General features: G+C 41.5%; 1 protein-coding gene across 1 annotated transcript in view; it reads right to left on the minus strand.

Annotated features, from left to right (window-relative positions):
- Positions 1–21,981, minus strand: part of FASN (fatty acid synthase) — a gene marked incomplete at its 5' end in the record, with an annotated part of 36,036 nt that overhangs the window by 5,010 nt on the left and 9,045 nt on the right. Inside the window, 28 exons of the mRNA XM_082294019.1 lie at positions 280–468; positions 1,958–2,200; positions 2,500–2,651; positions 2,801–2,892; positions 3,384–3,535; positions 4,586–4,787; positions 5,138–5,361; positions 6,173–6,295; positions 6,443–6,562; positions 7,126–7,304; positions 7,780–7,930; positions 8,985–9,188; positions 9,527–9,681; positions 9,786–9,904; positions 10,112–10,276; positions 12,017–12,406; positions 12,559–12,869; positions 14,101–14,304; positions 14,542–14,721; positions 15,033–15,215; positions 15,313–15,393; positions 15,684–15,875; positions 16,219–16,394; positions 16,853–16,968; positions 18,509–18,712; positions 19,012–19,146; positions 19,548–19,642; positions 21,076–21,265. Coding sequence (XP_082150145.1) covers positions 280–468; positions 1,958–2,200; positions 2,500–2,651; positions 2,801–2,892; positions 3,384–3,535; positions 4,586–4,787; positions 5,138–5,361; positions 6,173–6,295; positions 6,443–6,562; positions 7,126–7,304; positions 7,780–7,930; positions 8,985–9,188; positions 9,527–9,681; positions 9,786–9,904; positions 10,112–10,276; positions 12,017–12,406; positions 12,559–12,869; positions 14,101–14,304; positions 14,542–14,721; positions 15,033–15,215; positions 15,313–15,393; positions 15,684–15,875; positions 16,219–16,394; positions 16,853–16,968; positions 18,509–18,712; positions 19,012–19,146; positions 19,548–19,642; positions 21,076–21,265 — 4,927 coding nt within the window. The remainder of the gene's footprint in view (positions 1–279; positions 469–1,957; positions 2,201–2,499; positions 2,652–2,800; positions 2,893–3,383; positions 3,536–4,585; positions 4,788–5,137; positions 5,362–6,172; positions 6,296–6,442; positions 6,563–7,125; positions 7,305–7,779; positions 7,931–8,984; positions 9,189–9,526; positions 9,682–9,785; positions 9,905–10,111; positions 10,277–12,016; positions 12,407–12,558; positions 12,870–14,100; positions 14,305–14,541; positions 14,722–15,032; positions 15,216–15,312; positions 15,394–15,683; positions 15,876–16,218; positions 16,395–16,852; positions 16,969–18,508; positions 18,713–19,011; positions 19,147–19,547; positions 19,643–21,075; positions 21,266–21,981) is intronic.

The following is a 21,981-nucleotide window of genomic DNA, read 5'->3' on the forward strand; positions in this document are numbered from 1 at the left end:
TTGCATCCTACAGAGAGCTGCATAAGAGTACTCATGCATGCAGCTGCTAGCTGAGCAAGAAAGCAGCTTTCACACTTGCTCGTACATCTCGCCCCAGAAATGATGGGCCTGTCCCAGTGGTCAATACACTTCTGTGACATGTCTGTCACTTAAGGGCTACTCAATTATAACTTTATTTCATGATCTGATAGGGGTTTATGTCACTAGAGATGAAAGCAATGGACTGGGAGTTTATTTGGACTCAGGTGACTGGTAGCAACCCTAATCCAGACACTCTACCCTCTGCTGTCCTGGACTTGGAAGAAAGTTCACGCAGCTTGTTGATCGTAAGGAGTCGAATTTCTCTCATGGTCATAACGATGTCATAGTCTCTCTCCAGCATCTGGCGAACCTCCACACCCATCAAGGAATCCAAGCCCAAGTCAGCCAAGGAACTCTCAGCATTCAGACTACTCACATCACGGACCCCTGCGAACAAAACAGCATACTAGCAAAAGGCCAATTTCTTTTCAGCTTTAGGCCTCTCTAGCAGCCTTCTCCACTTTCTTCCTTCTCCTAAAATCTCAATGAACTGCAGCTACAGAGCTGCAGTTTACCTTCCAGGATCATCTAATACTTTCGTAAGTCACCTCTTCTACAACCCCCACCTTGTCATATGGGATCTAGAATGTGCACAGATTTATGGCAGTGGATACAACAGTCCCAACTAAATAGCTGTGAATATTTTCACATCAGCTCTAGACCAAATATAGAACAGCCAGTCAGCTAGACAGATTTCACACACTGGAGGCTCTAACTGAAACTGCAGTCCTAGACCTAATGCAACTAATCCTCAGCTACAATGGGATGAAAGTTATGTCAATGATGGTTGATTTCAACACTTGATGTCTATCACACTGGAGGAGGAGGTGATACGTTTAGGCTTCATTGCCTTTTCCCCTTTAATTTTCATGCTGTTCAATCTCTCACCCTTTCCTTACCCGTAAAAGGCCTCTCATAATAAGACCTGCATCTACAGCTTTTTGTCCACTCCTCCACCTTGTGCTGTGCCAAGCTGCCACCCTTCCCACTATTAGGCTTCTTTACTAGCTCATCCCTTTGTTGCTTTCATACTCTGTTTCTTCCAAACTAACCCTATAGCTGGTGCGATTTCCCAGACACTTTCCTATGACTTCTAAAAGCCACATCTGCTCTGAGAGGTCAGATTTGCTGTCAGTGAGCTGCAAACAACTCCTTAAGTAACACTCAGGAGACTGTCTTTCATTATCGGTACCTTTTTTGGTAGAAAACAAAGGATCAATAGTCAGTTCTGTCTGCAAAAGAAACAACTGACGTGGGACATAGGTGGAGTTGACAGCGATTATTCGCTACCCGCACAAAAATAAGAGATGCAATGGTAAAAAAGCGGGTTCAAGACAGACAGAAGGACGTGATACTTGTAATGCATAGTTAAGCTATGGTTATAGATGTTCACGTGAGATGACAGCTGGTAAGTGAATACACTACCAGTTAAGACACTAAGTAGAGAAAAGCTACTTTTTGCAGCATGGGGACATACCAAGGTGAATGTTTGAAAGCTGGAATAGTACTCAGAAAGTTAGTTATGTATTTGTTCTATTATGTGCTGCCCCAGAATTTTGCTGTTGGGGGCTGTTCCTGTTGATTCTCCATTTGGAGAAAGGTACCGGTTTACTCTAAATAAAACCCAAGCCACTGGAGTATATATGCGTATCTGTGTAAACACAGTAACAGAGAAAAACCCATACAAGAAACAAAGTCATTGTTTGAGAGAAGGAGCAGTGTTAAGAAAAAAAAAAAAAAAAGAAATCAGTCTCACAACAGTAACATACCCACACCACAGGAGATCAGGAAGAGATGCTGAACAGAGCACCTACAGCAGCACTACTGCTTTCCAAAAGTTTGGAGAGACTAGACACTGACCAGTGACAGCACTTACCCAGGATGTGAGCAACAGCTTCTACAAGATCCCGCTGACTACCTCCTTCAGCTTTCACTGAGACCTTCTCTGCTAGGACAAAACTGGACATGACAGGATGAGGTTGATTCAGGAAGACATCGAGCACCTCCAGGCATGAGCTGATTTGTTGCGGAATCGTTCCCCCCACCACAGTGTCTTTGTTTCCCAATGTCTTCAGCAAGATACCCACATCACCAATGGCTCCCCACTGGATTGCCAGGCCTGGAGGAGAAATTAGAAGAACACACTAAGCAGCTAACTAAAGGACATGGCAGCAACAAGAGTGAGTTAATAAAAAAGGGACTTAATAAGCAGCTATGCTAAGGCTCGCATTTCCTTTTTACTGTTAAATGGTCAGTATTCATTCACACATGAATGACTGGGGGAAACATCTAGGAGCGGAAAACAGCCTTCAACATACTTTATCACTCCAGATAAGTGCACAAGTTTCTGGTGAGCTGGTCTTCATCTGGATGTTTGGCGAGACAGTTTATACTGTGCAATGAGTAAAGTCATCTTACCTGGGAGTCCATCCTTATGTCGCTGCTCACAGATACGCTCCATGGTAGAATTGGCAAAGCCATAATTACTTTGCCCAGCATTTCCTCTTCCACAGCTTACAGAGGAGAACACAACAAAATAGTCCAGGTCTGGACACTTCTTACGAGTCACCCTTGGAGCAGAGCAGGAGAGAGAAACCTCATCAGAAAAACCTGCTGATTGTACTACCACCCAAGGCTAGTGCAAGACTAAAATGACTAAGTTCGATCAGTTCTGTGACCTTAAAAGCAGTTCTTATTTGTCCCTTCTACAGACACTTACCAATCCAAATGAAGGGTGCCTGAATACTTGGGCTTGTTGACCTCCCAGAATAATTCTGGGCTCTGATTTTCAATCATGCCATCTCTGAGGACCTACGGGGAGCAGGGAGAGAGATTGAAAGAGAAAGTGTAGTTTCAGTATCTCCAGTTTCTCTGTTTAAATATGCCACATGGCTTGAGAGATGAGAGGATATCACTACGCAATGTTATTTTTGTAACTTCACAATACAGACATATCCCAAACATCCCAAAATATGACAACACAGCTTTTGCCAAGTCTGCTTTTTTTCAGTATTTTTTCAGTATTGACACTGCAGAAGTTCTACATGGGATTTTTCTTGTCCACAGGGGTCTAGGGCAACATCTGTGTTACCACAGAACTGAACTTGCTGGCCAAACACTGTTGCTTCTCAGGTCAAGGGAATAGACCCATAAGCCTTTAGTCACCAGGTAAGACCAAAGCATAGTGTCCTTTGAAAGGCAGAGAACTTTACTAAAATTGTATGAAGCCTGACTGCCTTCAGTAAAAAAGTCACTTGAATGGATGCAGCCTCTTACAAGTCCTAAGCATTTTTGTCACTCACCACAGCCAAATTAAAGATGCCTCCAACTGGTCCAAGCTGCAAAGCTTCTTCTATCAATAGCTGTGTTCCTTCTAGTGTTCCAATATCACTGGTAGATACCAACACTTCGATTCCCAGTGCCTTCCACTCTTCAACACGTTTAGCCTGGTAGCCTAGAAAAAATAAAGGTGGACAGTGCTTGGGATGAAGCATCCCAACCATAAGGCTTTGGTTAACCTGCTCCTTTATGCTTTTCTGACTAGATAGGGACTCAATAACTAAATAATTCCTAATTCAGCTATAAGACAAAAATTGGACAAAATCTGAACAGTAACTAGAAATCATTTGAATTTCAGAAATATTCTAAATAGATAAAAGTGGAGAACAGCATTGGGAGACCCTAAGGGTTGGGGTGGTGGTAGGGGGAAGGAAGGAAAAGCATAACTGTGTAGAGAAATGAACAAAAATTTGGGTACTGAGATAGGGAAGATTGGCTAGATTAGAGCAAAACAACAGATTATAGCAGCACAGCCAGAACTTGAGAAGAAGTATTTGATCTATGTGTTTGTACACACAAGTGGTGTGATTGTGAACTTGCCAAAAGAAAGAAGAAACCTGTAGAGACAGAGAGAAGCTATGTTATGACTGAATTTGTATGGGGAAATACTGAAGACTATCACTGATAAGAAATCTCAGTGCTGCCACTGTAATCAAACTAACACCTTAAACCTGAGTAAAAATGTTTATGGATGTAATCAGATAATAAGGTCCATCTTTACAAATGAGTTATCTAAGGAGCAAGAGTGAGCATCCACACATGTAACTTGAGGGACAAAGTATCTTTAACAAGGAGTTTTTAGGCCCTTCCTTGTGGCATGTGATCCAACATGCTACAGCTAGTGGACAAGTCTTTGAGGTAGCCAGACTGCAGAGGGCACTAAGGTAAAAGAAAGGCTACAGAAAAAAATCCTGTGTAATAGAGAAAATGGGTTGATAGAATTAGGAAACATAAAAGGGGGAAAGTAGTAGCTGGAAAAAAAGGTCAAGCTAAAAGATAGTTCCTCCTTTACAATAAAGGAGACAACAGCTTGTTCGAAGTGAGATAATACAGGAAAGAAAAGAAAAGAGATCACCAACAGGACACTTAAAAATGGAGAGAAACTACAAACTGAGGTCTCTTGAAAGGCAATCATGCTCCCTGTCCCCTTACAATTTTTGCTTACCAGTTCGTATGCCAGAACGCGACGTCAGTATAATTTTCTGTGCTCCTCTCTCAACTAGCCACTGTGCCAACTCAAGCCCAAATCCTCCTAGGCCCCCTGTGATGATGTAAGACTTGGTAGGTAGACAGGAGGTTCGGGAGATTGCAGAGATTTTAACTGGTTCAGACTTTCTTAAAGAATACTCCTTTTCCTCTTCTTGGACCTTCCCCCCACAAAAAAAAAACCCCAACCAACCAAAAAAGCCACAAACAAAAAACACAAATAACACACACAAAGAAAACAAGAAAAAAAGAAAAAAAAAGTAGTTACAATCAGATACATAATGCATCTCTGTATCTCTTATCTTTCCATGCTATGCTCCTCCAGCCAATGTGAATGAAACTTGCAGAAGCAGTGCCAGACTTGACAGTTACAATTGTGACAGTGTCAGCAGTAAAAACCGACCCTGTGCTGCCTTACTCATACAACTTAAACTTGAAATGGATAAAAGTATCCAATCATCACCAGAGGACGGCCAGATGCATCAGAGAACCAAAATCATTATCTCATTACCTTGATCATAACTTTGCCAATATGTTTTCCTTGTGCCATGAATCTGAAGGCAGCTTCTACCTCTTCTTTGCTGAAGACTGTACTCCTCAGGGGCTTTACTACACCATCTTTTATGCCTTTCTTCAACAACTCTGATACTAGTTCCCACTCCTGGTTTCCCTCATCAAATATTGAATCTAGTAGGATCCCATGAAATGCCACATTCTTGAGGAAGAGAGACATCCCTAGAAAAAGCAATTTGGTTATGACCTGATGCTGCTGACATTTCAAAATGGAGCCTATCCTCTGCTTCAGAAACATTTCTGGGAAGTTCACAGGAGTAAAGCAATCAAATGCTTGAATTCTACATTTTCCAAACTCATTCTTGCATATACTCTCCAAATGCTATATTCATTATGTTATTCTCTTACAAGCAGACCAGTTTCACAGAAACTCCACTCCCAAAAATTGTGTGTTGAGAGGACAAGCTATATCATGGTCAGTCTGATATTAAAAAGGACATTTTTTTTGTCTAGTGACAACTGAGTTAGAGTCACAGGGGAGCTAGAATCCTACATACATCATGTCTATCTCCACAGGAGACTCTTCCTCATAGCAAGGTTTTACAACATGATAGGATCTTTTGAAATTTAATTAGAATAAGGAAGCAGACTGTCGACGCTATATGCAATCATTCTATAACAGGAGAACATAGCTGTAATTTTTCACTAACACACCACCTTATAACATTCAAAAATTTTTTCCCATCCAAGAGAAACCAGGTTAATCTTGCCCTGTGCCTTCAAAATCGGTAGATGCTGTTGACTACCTTGAGGGACAAGAGGCCTTGCAGAGGGGTCTGGATAGACTGGAACACTGAGCAATCATCAATCATATAAAGTTTAGCAAATGCCAATTGTGCACCTGAGACCAAGTAACACCAGATACAAGTATAAATTTTGGGGAGGCTGGAGAGCTGCCATGCAGAAAAGGACCCAAGGGTGCTGGGCAGCAGCTAGAACCTAATGAGAGGCATTTCCTGATGGCCCATCTTACCAAGATGACTGTTGTTAGACAGATCAAATTTGCCTATTTCCAAGAAGCGCCCATGTCGAGCAAGACAACGCAAACTGGCTTGGAGCTTCTCTTCCGCCAAGGAATTTAACACGAGGTTGACACCTGCAATGAAAGAAGAAGCAGCTACTTAAACTCAACTCTGCTGAGAGCCTAACTCTGTCTTCAAGTGACTCATATTGTCTTTAGAACGTAAAACTGCATAACGTGGCATAGCTGACAAAAAAAGTAAAAATATTTCTTGAACCCCACCTTTTCCATTGGTAACTCGAAGTATATGCTGCTCAAAGGTAGTATCCCTGGAGCTGGAAAAGCTATTAGCATCTAGCTGTGGGAATCTTGCTTGGAGATACTCACGTTTCTCAGTGGAACCTGGAAGTAGAAGACAGGTTGAAAGATGTCACTAATTTCATTTTTATGATGAAACAGCCCATTTTCTGCTGCACATCTTTCCCCCAAGGACTGTAAGTAAGCCTGAGAAGCCATCTCCAAGATTTCAGTCTCTCAAGGTGTCAGACCTTAGGACAAAGGCTGTCTGGTTGCTCCTGCACATTTATGAGATAGGCAAGGACCAGAAACAGATCAGAGCCTTTCAAAGGACAGGCACTGGATTCATATTACTAAATTTAAAATGAGAAAGCCATGATCTTCTTCTATACCTTTCATTATATAGTGTACAGAGATAGATAAATTTGACCGTGCTGTGGAATTTTCAAGTACAGAGTCAGTAGCTTTTTACAGGATACATTTACCATGTATCCTGTTCTCAGCCTGGAAACTAGATTAAAGCTACAGCAGATCATATTGGGGGAATAAGTATATACCTAAAAAATATGTATATACTTATACATATATATATGTGTGCATACACATGCTTCCTCTATTTATTATCTACAATCTATTTCTCCCCATGACTTTGGGCCCTCAGTACTCACCTACAGTAGCAAAGACACGGCAGCCCATGCTCAGGGCAATGGCAATGGCTGCTTGGCCCACACCTCCTGAGCCAGAGTGAATAAGGATACTCTCACCCGTCTTCATACCACCTCGAACCACCAAAGCATAATAAGCAGTGGCATAAACCACAGGCACTGAAGCTGCTTCTTCTAGAGTCCTAAGGAGCAAAGCAGAAGAGATATCTTTAGCCTTGGAAAAGGCTACTAGATTCTCCTGATGAAATTTGCATTAAGAAAGTGTAAGAAAGTTGCATTAAGAAAGTGTAAGTGGTTGTCAATCATACAGCAGACTACCACCGCTGCCAAGCACAGCCGAGTTTCATCATTCCGCAAAACTATTTCACTAACTAACCAGTAACACAACCAACACTGAAATCCCAGTGTATACTGAAACACATGAAGCTAAGAGCCCAAAAAAAGATGAGAGCCTTGTGCAAGCCACTGTACAAAAACTAGTGCTGAACTCCTGCAGTGAATCTAACCCAAAATCCTACAGTCGCTTGGGACACTATAGCCCTGTCACCATTTCCCAGAGGAGAATCTACCCATTGTACACCACCCAGGTTTGATCAGGGCTGTCATCAGCCTCAGGCAGGAAGGCAAATCTTAACCAGAAAACAGAAGCTGACCTACCAGTTTTCAGGCACCTCCCATAGAAACTTCTTGTCACAGTCTACCACTGTGGCCAGCCCCTTTGCTGGCAGCAATCCCATCACTCTTCTTCCAGCCAGGTCCCGTCCTGAGAACTCCATGCCCAGCATGCACTGCTGCAAAGCCCAGTTACCTGAAAGAACATTAACACCTTTTACAAAAAAAAAAAAATTCTTTTCTAAAATTCCTTTACTAGAGCAGCAGTCCCTGAAAGTCTAAGCCCCAGAGACCTGAAGAGTGCTGGGATTTTTCTATTCTGTACACAGTTCATAAGTTGCCATAGTTAATGTCTCACTCCAAGAACGGCAAAAAAGGACTTGGTCTCATTAAATCTTAAGTATTTATCCTTGATGATATTGCTTTAGTTTCCAGTTTTCATCTGAGAAATTTCAGGAAAACATCTTGTTTCAGAGGCAATTCTGTCCCTCTGAAAAAGAATGATACATAAACTAGCAAAGGATGATCACCACAAAAATATGTAGTGAATAAGTCACATTTTAGGCAGACACTTATGTCAGTTAGAGAATCATAGAACAGTTTGTGTTGGAAGGGACCTTAAAGATCATCTTCTTCCAACCTTCTGCCATGGGCAGGGGCACCTTCCATTATGCCAGGTGGTTCAGTCATGAAGGGAAACGCAGCCCTACTCAAATCACCTGTAAGAATCTCCCAATGAACTTAATTTTTACAGGTTCCACCCCCTCTCTTTTAAATATATTTTTAAAACCATTTCATAGACATTACACTAATTCTTAACTTGCTATGAAGCAAGATAATACACCTCCAGTTTGGAAACAGGCAATTACTTCATTGTGCATTTTTCTTCCCTGATATCCAAGCATGTCCAACAGCATGGCAGCACAAAACTTCAACATTCTCACCTTGGTGTTTACCATGCCCATCTCTGGAACCTCCATCAACTTGTTTTACCTCACACTTGGTATCTATGCAATGCAGCAAGCATTCTCAGAGCATGGTTTACTAATTGTGCCATATGAAAAAAATGGAACTGTAACTGGATGTAGAACTTGGAAGCTTTTGGTGTACAGCCCTGAAGGAGGGCTGTACTTCCTTCTCAAAAGCATGCTTTCTGGCATACACTCTAGCCAATGCATAACTAACATTCAAGAGATTAATTCTAGAACAACAATACATAAATACATTTCCTTCTAGTGTAACTAACTCACCAGGGATAGCATCTGGAGAAAGCTTCCCCGTGGCCAGCATAATGTCCCGGAAGTTGAGAGATGCATAATAGACTTTGCAAAGTAAAATATTGGGATTAGTTGTGTGGAAGTGTCGAAGTGGGGAGACAATCCAACGAAGAGATGAGAGATCTCCACGAGTCAGCACATTTACATAGGCATATTCTGTCAGCTCCTGAGGTTGTGCTGCAGAAGAAGGAACAATAAGAACTTCCACACATTAACAAAGGTACATGCCTTCCAAAATGAGTAAATTGCTTGTGTAATTTCTACCTCCTCCTCCATTTGCTATCTAGAAAGCCCTTTCTTGCTTTGCAATACTACTGATGCCCTAAATAGCCTATCCCTCCTCCTGGCACCACAACGTGCTACTGTTCACTTTGAGCTGGAGTAGAAGAAAACAAAATTGTTCATTAAAAATAATAATAAAAGGTAACTATAGGAACAATAGCTACTTATTTTCTATTCAAAGTTCATTCAGATTCAAGGCCTTGCAAGTGATCCTCAGATCTCAAAGGATGTACCTTGCTGCAAAGGGAGATGCCTGAAGGAGCCCCACTTCCCATCACGATACACATTCATCACCAGGTCCTTCTGAACAATCTTCTGCATCTCCAGGGAAGAAAGACTCGTAGGCGGGACAGCAGATGAAGGGTTCAAGTTGGAAATGAACACACACCTGAAGACGAGAGTAGTCATTTTGTTTGTTTTGCTATAAGCCTGAGAAGCAGCTAACACAAATATCTCATCTCCCAAATGTGATTCAAGGGCATGCTTACGTACCTGATTCGGTGGCCTTCTGCTTCAAGGCGAAGGCAGTTCACCATTCCCAAAATTCCCGAGTTCGCACAACTGGTGGCAGTCAACCACACAGGCTGCTCTGATGGATCAGCCAAGACCTCCTACAGGACAAACCCCAAACTGTTTTACTAGGAGCCATGAAGAAAATAGCCCTCATGTCCTTGGCAGAGATTAGTAAGTTCTATTTTATTAAAAGTAACTGAACACACGCACACACACACACATTCTTTTTTTAACACTAGTAAATGTCTCATTTAGAAAGTATAATGATTTGGCAATTCAGATACCTAGGACACAAGAGTTCTCACCTTTAAGGATTCAACCCACTTATAGTTCATCTCATCTACTGGCAGAAAAACGGGTGTTTTGACGGGGGTTTGCCGACGACACAGGTAAATAACTGAGCCAAAGAACGACTTCTTCATGGCAACAAGATTCAATGAAGCTTTGCTGAATAAGTCCTCCCACTGTGCCTGTCAAATCAGGTAAAGCAACAAATTAACAGCAAAATCAAAAGTCAGAGTTTCTTGCTTTTTCTTGAAAACTTGCTCTGTATTGTCTTAGTACAAATATATGTTGGATTAACATAACAGTCTTTTATCCACATCTAGACTACTCCTTCTTCCCTAAAGGATCTTCCAAAAATGGGAGTACAAGTATCTCAAAGTCCTGGTTAAGGAACCAGTCTTAGCACACTAGCAGGTGTGCAAAAACCAGAGCAGTGACTATGCCATCAAATCCCATAGGGCATTTGAATGTGTCTACCCTATTTCACATAAGTGCTGTCTGCATGGAGATGGGGAGAAGCAAGGGAAGAAGCACCCATATATCTAAGTTACACTGAAATGGCATTTCAGAAAAATAAAAGAATGAAAACGCATGTATGGCATATCCAGAAACATTTAAGGATCTACTATCTGAATGAAATAAAGATGACTGCAGGCTCTCAGAAAAGCATCCATTTGCTTTTTGTATGCCAGGCACAGACCAGAAGAAGGTTTTTACAGTGTGATCCCTTATATCAAGGACAAGAGACACTGTATCTAGAAAACTTTGAGAACTGTATTAAGTCCTGCCCACTCTTGCCTGGCTTGCATCATTTTCTTCAGAGAAAGTGCATTCAACTGAAATGTATCTTCTCCCAGGGATTTGCCAATACCAGGCTACTGATATTAATGACAGATCTATGTTTTTTGTTATCAATGCCAGTAGCATCTCAGTGTCTTTTCTTTATCCCCCTGTTTACCAGGAAAGATGCTGAGAACTTAATCTTTCTTCTCAAATCCCCTGGAAAAATGTCTGCAGGAAGTAAAGGGCTAGAATCCATGTAATTGCAAAATTCAAAATCCAACTACCCCACTCCAGAATTATAAACAAAACCCAAACTATAAGAAGTGCTACTCTCTTCTTGTTCTAAAAGAAGAGAGCTGAGAGGCTGCATCCCCTCAAATCAGGAAAAACAGTAAGTTCTGTAGAGGCGCAGTTTTCCATTACTGCTCGGTCTAACCGCTGCCAAGAGAAGATGATGGCCCAGTTTCCACCCTTACCCTTGCCACTCCCTCTCCTCCTCTTGTGCAAGCTTTGGCCTTAGTTCACCTGCATGATATACCAGTTTGAAGATACAGGTGCTCTTCTCTCCCTCCTGCAACTTTCTCAGGGCTTATTTTACTGTATCTCATTATGGGATCAGATAATGTAGGGACATGGAAAGGAAAAAAAGAGGAAAAGAAAAATACAAGAGAAAAAGCCTGCCTTCTGGGAGCACTTTAATGTTAGAAGAAATTAACTAGCTTGTAAAATCTCACTCCCAGCAGTAGTACCACAAGTAAGAGAGATATTCTGATATCAAAGCATTTCAGGATCCTACAGTGATAAAGCTGTATCCCACCCAACAATGCAGCATGTGATTTTAAGTATAAAGAATTTGTCCTGGCCAGTGTTTTCATACAGATTAGACAGATATACAAAAGACAATGAATTATTTTCAGTGCATTAAGAAAGGCTTTCCTGACTGAACCTACAGTTTACTCTCTCAACCTAATATGTAGTAATTTGCAAGTCCTCTCTTCTGAAGACGTGTTTATTAGACATTTCTGCAGAAAGCCTCAATGGAAAGGCATGCAAGCAACGCCTACTCAACATTCACCATCAGAACATCTGCAAGCAGCAGACTCAGACTATCGTGAAAGTATCTGTCCTTCCAGGAGGCTTACCTGATTCAGGAAGCTGTTTTTCTGCTGCAGATCTGGGCTTGTAAGGAAACCAACAATTTCTCCAAGAGTTTCTCCCTTAAGAAGAGTGTGCAGCAAAACAAACCCTCCTTCTTTCACAGCAGCTGCCAAATTAGAGAGTATTTCAGTGGTATTCACTAAAACACTTGTTGAACAGTTGTACACCACTAGGTCAGCATTGTTCAGATTTCCAGAGGGAAGGCTAGATGGATCCCACTGGCTAGAGACAACACCAGCATCTTGTAGCTCTGTTTCAATAGCTGAAAGGTTTTCCAGGACACGGTCAGTGGCAATGTAGTCCACCTGCAACAGGGGCTGAGTATTCAGAATACTTTTCACACGAGAGAACAGTTGTCCACTTCCTGCGTTAACCTGCGAGAAAAAGGAGGGGAAGGAAAAGGAGAAACCAAATCAAAATATGAAATGATATCCAGAATTATAACTGGAAAAACAGCAGCATGTAATCAGGTTACTGGAAGGCCTAGAAACACTAGGTATGGTCCCATCCCAGGCATCCAACCAACCTCTACTATCTTCATCCTATGACTGATCATGTTCTCCAATGCCACATCCAGGCAAGTCTTCAACTCTGCAGAATCTAGCAATCCACTGAGAAGAGGGTCATTTTGGAAGTGCATTTTCTCTCGAATCACAACCTGTTGCAGTTCAGAATGGAGGTTTCCATTCAGTTCCAGACGGCAGATTTCAGCAAGGATATGCTGAAGGCCCTTCTGTGTGGGTGAGGACTCTGTAGTAGCCACTGCAGTTTCTAGTCCAGGGATGATTAATTTGACCCCATGCACTGCCACCTTAGACTGTAAGTTCTGGATCAGACCTACGGAATAGAAGGGGAAATGAAAGGAAGAGTCAAGATTTTCCAAGAATTTTTCTTTTCCTCTTTGCCTCCATTTGCTACACCACCTGACCAGCATCACAAATTACAGCATCCTACATCAGTAGCCCAGCCACACAGATACACTGCAGCCTCTGTACATTCACATGATTATGTATTGTGCAGTAGTTGCATTCCCCAAACAAGTACGCTTTGTAGCAAAATAAACTAAACCACCACAGTTACCTGTATTAAAACTGACTGAAAGAGGGCAACTAACAGAAAACTTGTGATTGATTTAGGGAGCTGTGGAGGAAAATTTTAAGTTTCTGCAGATACAAAAATACTAAAATGCTTTTTTGCTTTATAAACTCATGGCAAATAGTTCATCCTGACTGAGGATCAGGAACAGGATTACAAAAAACAAAATGCTCTCACCACAGCCTAGGAAAAAAACCCTCTGGGAACAGTATTTGGATGCTGCAGGGGAAAACTAAGGAAAAAAGAAGAAAAAAAAAGGAAAATCTTTACAATCTATTGCCAAATCTAAGGATAAGGATGAAGACACTTCACCAATGTAGAATAAAAAAAATTACTGTCTCAAGATGAAGCAAAATTCACGACTAGAGTAAAAATAAAAAAAACCCCACTAGGTAACTTTTTTCTCTTTGATGAAAAGGCACTTAAGGTGATGAGTTTAGTGGATGCCTCTCCACCCAAAACCACTGTATTTAGCTACCAGTTTCACAACAGACTGAACTGCTCCTATTCTATTCTCATAGCAAACAATTGTTTTGATGTGTGCCTCACTAAATCATTTTCCCTGTTTGGATATGTGCCCACAATCAAATGGGAACAAGCATGTCACCTTGCCTATCTTGGCAGTTCACAGGGAAAAACAAAACAAGGTTAAAGACTCAAGTAAGCTCTCCTGTCAGTGTCTAAAGCAACTAGACTGAGTTTCTCCTTAAAGATGATTTGTTCCCCTCTGCTTGCAGAAGGGGTTATGCCATCTGACACCACATCTGACTGTTATAGAAGGGCTGATGTCCCTCTTCATGGCTTTTTACTCTTCCCCACATTCTAGAGATCTCAGGCAGAACTAGCTTTTAGCTTCTAGCAATCATACAGAGAATCCTTGCTGAAGTCTTCTACAGAGACCAACACTTAATATCTCAGATGTTCTGAAGCAGTACAAACAGCTTCTCTCAGACTTGTCTCAGCGCTACACTACCTTTGCAGCGCTCCAGATAGGCATGAAGATGGGCACTGGAAGACAAACAGCTACTCTCAGTGTAGGGCACAAAGCAGAATTTTTCCAGGGTGGGAGGTGTCCGTTCCTGTTGTCGTCGTGGTGCCACAGAAGCATGAAGACCGTTGATCTGAACACCTCCTGCTTTAAGGCTATCAAGGCAGTGGTCCACAACAACTTCAAAAGCTGAAAGTCAGGAAAGAAATGTAGGTTACAAAACAGAAAAATATTTTGTTCAAGGTGATCTGATGAACAGTGCTAGGTGAGGCTGTTACACAGAGATGTTACAGAGTTGCAGAATAGCCTGGAGACTAAGAGGGGCCCCCCCAAGTCCATCCTACTACTTCAGAATTCACACATTCACCCCGTAATCAGAACGGCAGTCAAAACAACCAGCAAAAGTTCAAGCATGAGAGACATCACCTTCTATATTGTCCTGGTATTGGCACACCTGCTCTTGATGCAGCACTGGATCAATACAGACTGAGCGAATCCTCGTGGGTAAGCGTAGACTGCGGCCAGTCTCAGCTAAGATCAGCATGTGTAGCAGAGTGTCAAGGAAGGTCACCCAGTTTCCATTCCACAGAACTTTCCCTGCACTTGCTGCAGAAGAGGAAGAGAAAGCCTCACTATTTCATCATTCATCAGATGCTAGAATGTCACTGCTTATTAAATGACAAGTTTGGTGTATGTACCCAGCTTCCCCTGTAAACTCCAATAGTCAGTTCTACATTGGAGATAACAGCTTTCTCAATGCTCTATTAGAACTCTTGGTTGTTCTCCCTTATCACACAAAGTATAATTACCTCACAAGACACAGTCAGGTGAACTGTTAATACAAATGGAATTAAAAGATCAAATAGTCATCATTACAATATCCAGGCTCACTGTGCTTCTTTTGAAAGGAAATTCACCTTCACTGTTGCATTCTAGAACACCCTGGAAAGTTGGTCCATAATTATATCCACGCAGATGCAGCTCTTGATAAATGTCTTCTTTCAAGAGTCCAGACTTTGAGCTCCTCTCTAGAGTCCGAAAGCCATCTGGCTGGTTAAGGAAATTCTTCTGAGCAGTGTTTTCCAGGAGGGAAATCTTCCCTGAAGGGCACAGTAACAAGAATAACAATCATTATCATTGTTTATAAATAATGGATGTTACTAAGACTATGTATACACTTACACTTCCTTCACTTACCACTCACAGCCAGACTCCCATTTCCTGACACCTCAAAGCAGCGTGAAGCAGGCAGGAGTCTTACTTCCAGCTGTACTGATCCTGCAAGAAATATTGAGAAAGACAGGACATTAAGGTCATTTATTTCTACCATCCTGAAGCAGAACTTTTTCTTTCACTATCTCTAGACTCACTGCTCACAACACATTATAAAGATGACCATAATATGTACTACTTGACTGTATGAATCCATTCCTTTGCTCAGTCATGCTGTACTCTTCTTCATAGTCTCTCTCCTGCATTCCTCCTCATTTTTCCAATGCATTCCTTTCCTCCCACTCCCTCCATCTTCACCACACAGTTGTGCAGTTATACCAGCACTCTTCACTCACCCTTTTTGGGAAGGATAGTTGCCTGATGAATTGTGACATCTTCAAACATAACAGCCATTTGCTCCATGGCCATGCCAAGAGACCGTGCCAGTGTTCGCCAAGCCAGCACTAGGTACCCAGTTGCTGGATACAAAACTCTGCCATCAATGCAGTGACCAATCAAGTAGTGGTCAGGAGAGTCGGGACTCACATCTGTCAAAGAATAAAGAGCAGAATAAAAATAATAAAAGCACTCTAATAGAGAGGTCTTTCCCTCTCAGTGTCTAGAAGAGGTTCTAGTTTCCCCAACTATCCTGCCTGACAACATGCAGCTCTTAAAATTAGTCTAAAGCAACAGAGATTCCTGGTCTGTTCATGTTCTCTCATCCCATTTCAGAAACAGATACAGGTTTTTTTCAATCCAAACCAAACATTTAAACTTCAGAGGATGGCTTCAAGGATGGTGTTTTGAGTATCCTTTTCTTAGTTTTACAAAAGGAAACACACAGGTAAAGCAGCAAAGTGACAAATAATAAACCCCAAACCAGCAACACACCAATATTGTAGACTGAAGCAGATGCAGAGCCTTTGGAACCTGCTGGAAAGTCTTCAGCTTTTGGAACATCCCAGTCCTGACTGTGGTCCCATTTGATGCATGGAGAAATAAGGGGTGTTCCCACAGGGACAGGGTATTCCACAGGTGGGAACAAGTTATTTCCAAGAACACTTATGCTAGAAAGACAAAAAGAATCAAGACAGTGGGGGAAAGGATGGGAAGAAAAAGTAGCGAAAAAAACTGGTTATAAGACTTAAGAGGTCAGGCATACCATATAACACTTAATTGGTCTCAGACTCCATGTCTGAGATGTACCATGAACACTTACTGCAGCCAAATTTGTAATTAGCAGTCTACAAGATGCAAAGTTTATTTCCAAAAGCTAGTTCCAGATTCCTAGGCCTTTAAAACGGGACTTGTCTTTAGAAGGCACCTTCCCAGCCCAAGCAGTCTCTAACCCAAGGGAACACATCACAAGTGAGCATGCTAAGTATGTAAAGCACAAATGTACAGCCCATTTTTTTTCAAGGTTTCTTGAAGGAGTATTTGAATTCATGTGAAGACATGCATACTAGAGAAGAGACCTGCATTCCCTTCCGTTCTCCCACTCACCCTCCTCCCCTAGTCTCCTTACCCAGTTAAATGAATCTTTCCAATCTGTGTTAGGAAGAACTCCAGATTATTTTTGTGCTCTTTCTTCACCAAAGGTAGAATGGTGCAAGTTGGTTTCAAAGTTCTCCTCAAGATAGCCTGGTCAAGTAGAATCCATAAGTCATCAGTGGAAGGTATTACTTACCACTTTGCCTCTGAATTTTTCTCTATAGGTCTCAAACCACTTACGTATCTGTGCCAAGAGTTCTGTGCTAGCTGCTGGAACATACACCACTTTAACAGGGAAGAGTACCCTTCCAGCAACCCAAGTTGTTGCACATCTGGTAAAGCAGAACCTACAGAATATTAACGTAATTCTGCCAAAACACAAATATCCATTTCCCAAGCAGACTGTGAAGTGAAATCAAAACCTGCACTTGAAGAACTGCAAAGTCACCTTCTCACACCTCCCACTTGCACACACTCCCTTCCCAGGAGCAGCACCTTCTAGTCTGAAGTATCTGAGTGCATTTTTCAAGCAAAAGCTATTAGACCGAAAAACTCAGCCTTGAACACCTGAGCCAATTTTTATCTTCTCTTCAGTTTGATCCCATGATCTTTACATGAGAAAAGAAAGAAAAGCCAGAACACTCTCAAGCCCAGACAATGAAGTCTTAGTCACTTGTATTAGAGTCCAAAATTGTTCAATGATTTCAACATGAGGCATATAGTCTCTTTTTTCGAGAAAAATATCTGCCCAGTTTAAAAACTGTACTCTGATTCTCCCTTCAAGTCACTTTCAAAGCATAAGACTAACATGATGTAGTAAAAATACACTGGATTGAAACTCAGAAGCACTGTATAACTATTAATCTTGATTCATGAGTAACTACTATTCTTCTTAAGACCTCTCTTGCATGCTACAGACCAAATAATAAAGACCAGTCCTTGAGACTTAAGGGACAGAGACAAGACCACACCACTGATCCTGTGGAGCAAGTATTTCCCAATGCACCTCGTGTTCTGCATTCTCTACTATGGAGCTAATTCCACGAGGATCAATTTTCATAGGGTGGGGAGAAACAAGTAATGATCTGATCTCATTAGGGAAAGAAGTTGAAGAAGAAAGCAAGCTCCTGTGGTCTCAGACTACTTGGTCTAGGAGAAGAGGGGAAAACACCACTGCTGTCCACCACCTTTTAAGACAAAACCTCAACCCAAATGCCGTGTACAGTTCGTAACAGGTTTTTTTCATAGAGAAGGCCTGTCAAGTCTTTTGACTGTCTCATGCCTCTGTAATTTTTGCACACACTCTCCATTAGATCCAAGCAATAAAATGCTTTCCTTACTCATTATGCAGTGCAGAAAGCTGACTATAACCTATCTGAAGTGCATAGGAAGAAATAACTGAAGTAATGTGAATGTCCGGGTGAGGAAGTGGTAATGTGTTACGAATTTCTTATTTTTATTTTTAACATTAACATACACCACCCCCTAAAAAACCACAAAGAAACAAACAAAAAAACAAACATTAAAACTAGGAAAAGCTCAGAAGTACTGAAGAAAGCAAATGTTCTCAGAACTACAGTAAAAAAGAAGCTGAAGTCTGCAGTCTTCCCTAGTCCTCAGACCATCAACCTCCTTGCAGCAGCATGATACCATCAATATAGTGTCATACTGAAACAATCAAATACAATACCTGTAAAAGAGCATGAGGAGCAATCTCTACTACAACGGCATTCTCTGGAATATGCTTCAGACCTTCGTGGAACAGCACTGGACTCACTAGGTTGTTCACATGGTACTCTGCAGAGGAATTCCTAGCCAGATCACTTTGCCACTGAGATTCAGGTATAGATGTACTGATCCATCGTGCTGAGCGAGGCTTAGGGTGTGGAATGACCTACAGACAGTCAAGAAAGAAGGACAGGAGAAAGAGTTACAAGTAATAGAGAACAATACAACAGGCAAAAGCAAGCAGTTTCTCCTTTTCGCAGGTCATTTCTCCCAGCTTGATTGCTCAGGATATCCTTCTGCTTCAGGCCACATGATTTCAAACATTAGATCTCACAGAAGTCTACATGCTCTTCAAGAGATTTCCTCTTCCTTCTGAAGAAAGGAGTCCCCTTAAGCTCAACATCATCTACAGTCAGCCTAGGTGCCAGAGCATAAGTCATGCAAGCCACAGTTTGGCAATATTACCTTTTTCAGCGCATTGAGCAGTGCTGGTGCAATAGATGCCATGTAATAGGAGTGAAATGCGACGCCAGCACTGCGCACCTCCTTTGCGAACACACCATCTTTCTTCAGTGTGGCTACAAACTCATTCACAGAGTCCTAAGAAGAGGAACATCAGTGAACTAAGAGAAAAGCTCACAAAATACTTGGGATCTGTACGAGCCACTGTACTCCCTCCATACCCTTCATCAGCTGCCATTTAAAGGGAGCCATAACTGGGATGAGGTTATTGCCCTTCTCAGTCCTATAATTTATCCTCCTCTATGCCCATGGATGTAAGAGATATTTTATTACTAGCTTACTGAGGCATTAACATCACTTCCTCTCAGAGTATTTGAGTGCGTAAGTTTATAAAAAGTATTATGTCCACTCCACCAACTTCAATCCAGCTCCCCTTTGCAAGCAGCTGAACGCTAATTAAGCTTCATGCTTTCTTCAAACCTGAATTTCACAGGTCCCACTCACAATCCTGGTATGTATTGTATCAGTTCCATGCTCACCAGAGGCCCTGAAACAGTGACAGTGTCCTCAGAGTTGTGACAGGCTGCTACCACATTTGGAGGACAGCGTTGTTTACATTCCTCCCATGTCAGACCTGCAAAAGGAAGACCACAGGACAACAAAAGTGTTTCTAGGTATGAGTCTCATAAGAGGAAGCAATCTTAACTGCATAGTCACTGTGCTCAATTCAGCACTTTGCAAAATTGGGAAGGACTTGCAAGAGACAGATGGGTGTCTCCCCCTTCCCCCAAAAACAATTCTGCAAAAGCTAAGAATATTTACCCTAGAGCTTTAACATGACATTTATCACAGTTATGCTTAACACAAGGACAGAAGGCCAAATCTTTGCACCATCCCATTAATGAATGGGGTGGGGGTAACCCCCACACTTTAAAAAAAGCTACAGAATTGGTTGTTCTGTCTCATGTTGCCCTTAGTTTCCAGAAGTTAAGCTCATGTGTTCTCTCCCCTGTACTAGCTTGGATAGCTGAGAGACGCAAAATATCCATAGAAATCAGTAACTCTAGTGGCATGCTAGGTTAACACATGAAGCATCTGGTCATACATTACAGAGATACAAGTCACAGGAAGAACTTGAACTCAACATCAGATTATCAAAAAACATACTGTATGCAGCACTCCAAATTCCACGATCAGAGTGTCATTTATTTAATCTCAAGGGCAAAAAAAGCTAAATTAGATAATAGTCCTTTGTAGCATTACTTAAATTAAGAAATCTGGCATTATAACAAGTGATCTAGTCCAATATACTGCATTATACCTGCAACAGCTTTTCTCCTAAGTGCTCCAGGTTTTAATTGACCACTACGCCCATTAAGAAGCAGAAGAACAACAGTGCTACAAATAATAATTTTACTTTTAAACATGTAAGTCACTTTAAAGCCGCACCACAAAGCAAAACTGCTGGGTCCAAAATTTTACCCAACAATGGGCAAAACTATGACTTACACAAACACAAAGCAAAGCTTGTTCAGGAGAAAGCTTATTCCTAAGTGCTATTACGCTATAGTAAATTCCACTAGCCAGCTGCCCACTACATAATAGCAGCTTACTGTTTTCACATTTCATTACTCTTGCAGACAATCAGAAGCCTCCTTTATTAAAAAAATACTAAAAAAAAAAAATATATATATATATACACACACATCTGTGTGTGTATGATATATATCTATCAAGAACCAAAAAACTCAGTGCTTTACATTTTCACCTTGTTTCAAGGTGATTATTTATCAGGCATGTCATTGGTCACCTGACAACAAATCCCTCCATTTCCACTTAAATTTTGGATGGATTACCAAAATCCTGATGTATTCCAGGACAGAGATCACTACCACGTATCAACTTAAATATTTAATAACCTGTTCTACATCAGAAGAAAACAAAGAAGCAACAGTGGCCAAGATTTTACAGACATAATAGTTTCAGAGACCAATTTTTATCCCAATGGCATACAACAGAAATCAGATGCACTTTCCTGTATCACTCTTTTGGTAAGGGTGTACCTACCAACAGCAGCCATTCCTCCCGGTGGCAATTTGGCCTCTTTAACGCATCGTCCCCGCCAATAAGCGGCAAGAATGGCTTCTTCATGACTTAAGGAGTTGTCTGCATAGCCACAAGCTAGTTCTCCCACTGAGTGGCCCAAAATCCCGTCGGGTTGCAGACCTGCAGCCTTCAGCATATCAATCTGAGCAATCTGCAAGCAGAAGTAAGATTACTGATTCCATGCCAGAGTAAGCAGGTGCCAGGCCTCAAAGGTACACAGCAGTAGCAAGTACGTAATGAACTTTTTGGTACAGATATTCTTGGCATCACTACTTTTTTTTCTCCCAATAACTGCAGCTCCATCCTCCTTTCAAAGCAATCCCAAGAATCATCATACAACTCCAGTATTGTCTGGGCCTCTTCACAATGTAGCTCTCCACTAAGAAAGTATTTCCAACAACATGAGACTGCCAAGAATGTGTCTGTACAAAGTTAGAGGCAAGATCAGCTTTCCAGATCACTTTAAAAGCATGGCCTCTAGTTTATTAAGAAACCATGAATCTCACGTTGACACTCAAAATCAAGAAGGCACTTCATTCAGCTTGACTTAGTTCATTTGCAGAACAAATTTTAGAAGACATTAAATGGAACCTTGCTCCTTAGCACAAACATTTGCATGAAACTTAAAGACATTCCTTAGTCTCTTAAAAGACGAAACTGTGCCACACACACACAAATACAAAAATCAGTTCAGACCAGTATTAGTCCAAACATCTTGTAAGAAAAAAGCAGTAAAGCCAAGAATGTCTGTATCAAAAGGTTTGTTATGTACTTGTAAGTGGCAAAGCCCAAAACTCTCAAGGGCACAACACAGTCCCTCCTTTCAGAGAGGTATTTCTAACAGTTGCCACTTACTGATTACACAAA

This window comes from Coloeus monedula, assembly GCF_965178545.1.
Source record: "Coloeus monedula genome assembly, chromosome: 19".
In the NCBI taxonomy this organism is placed as follows: Eukaryota; Metazoa; Chordata; class Aves; order Passeriformes; family Corvidae; genus Coloeus; species Coloeus monedula.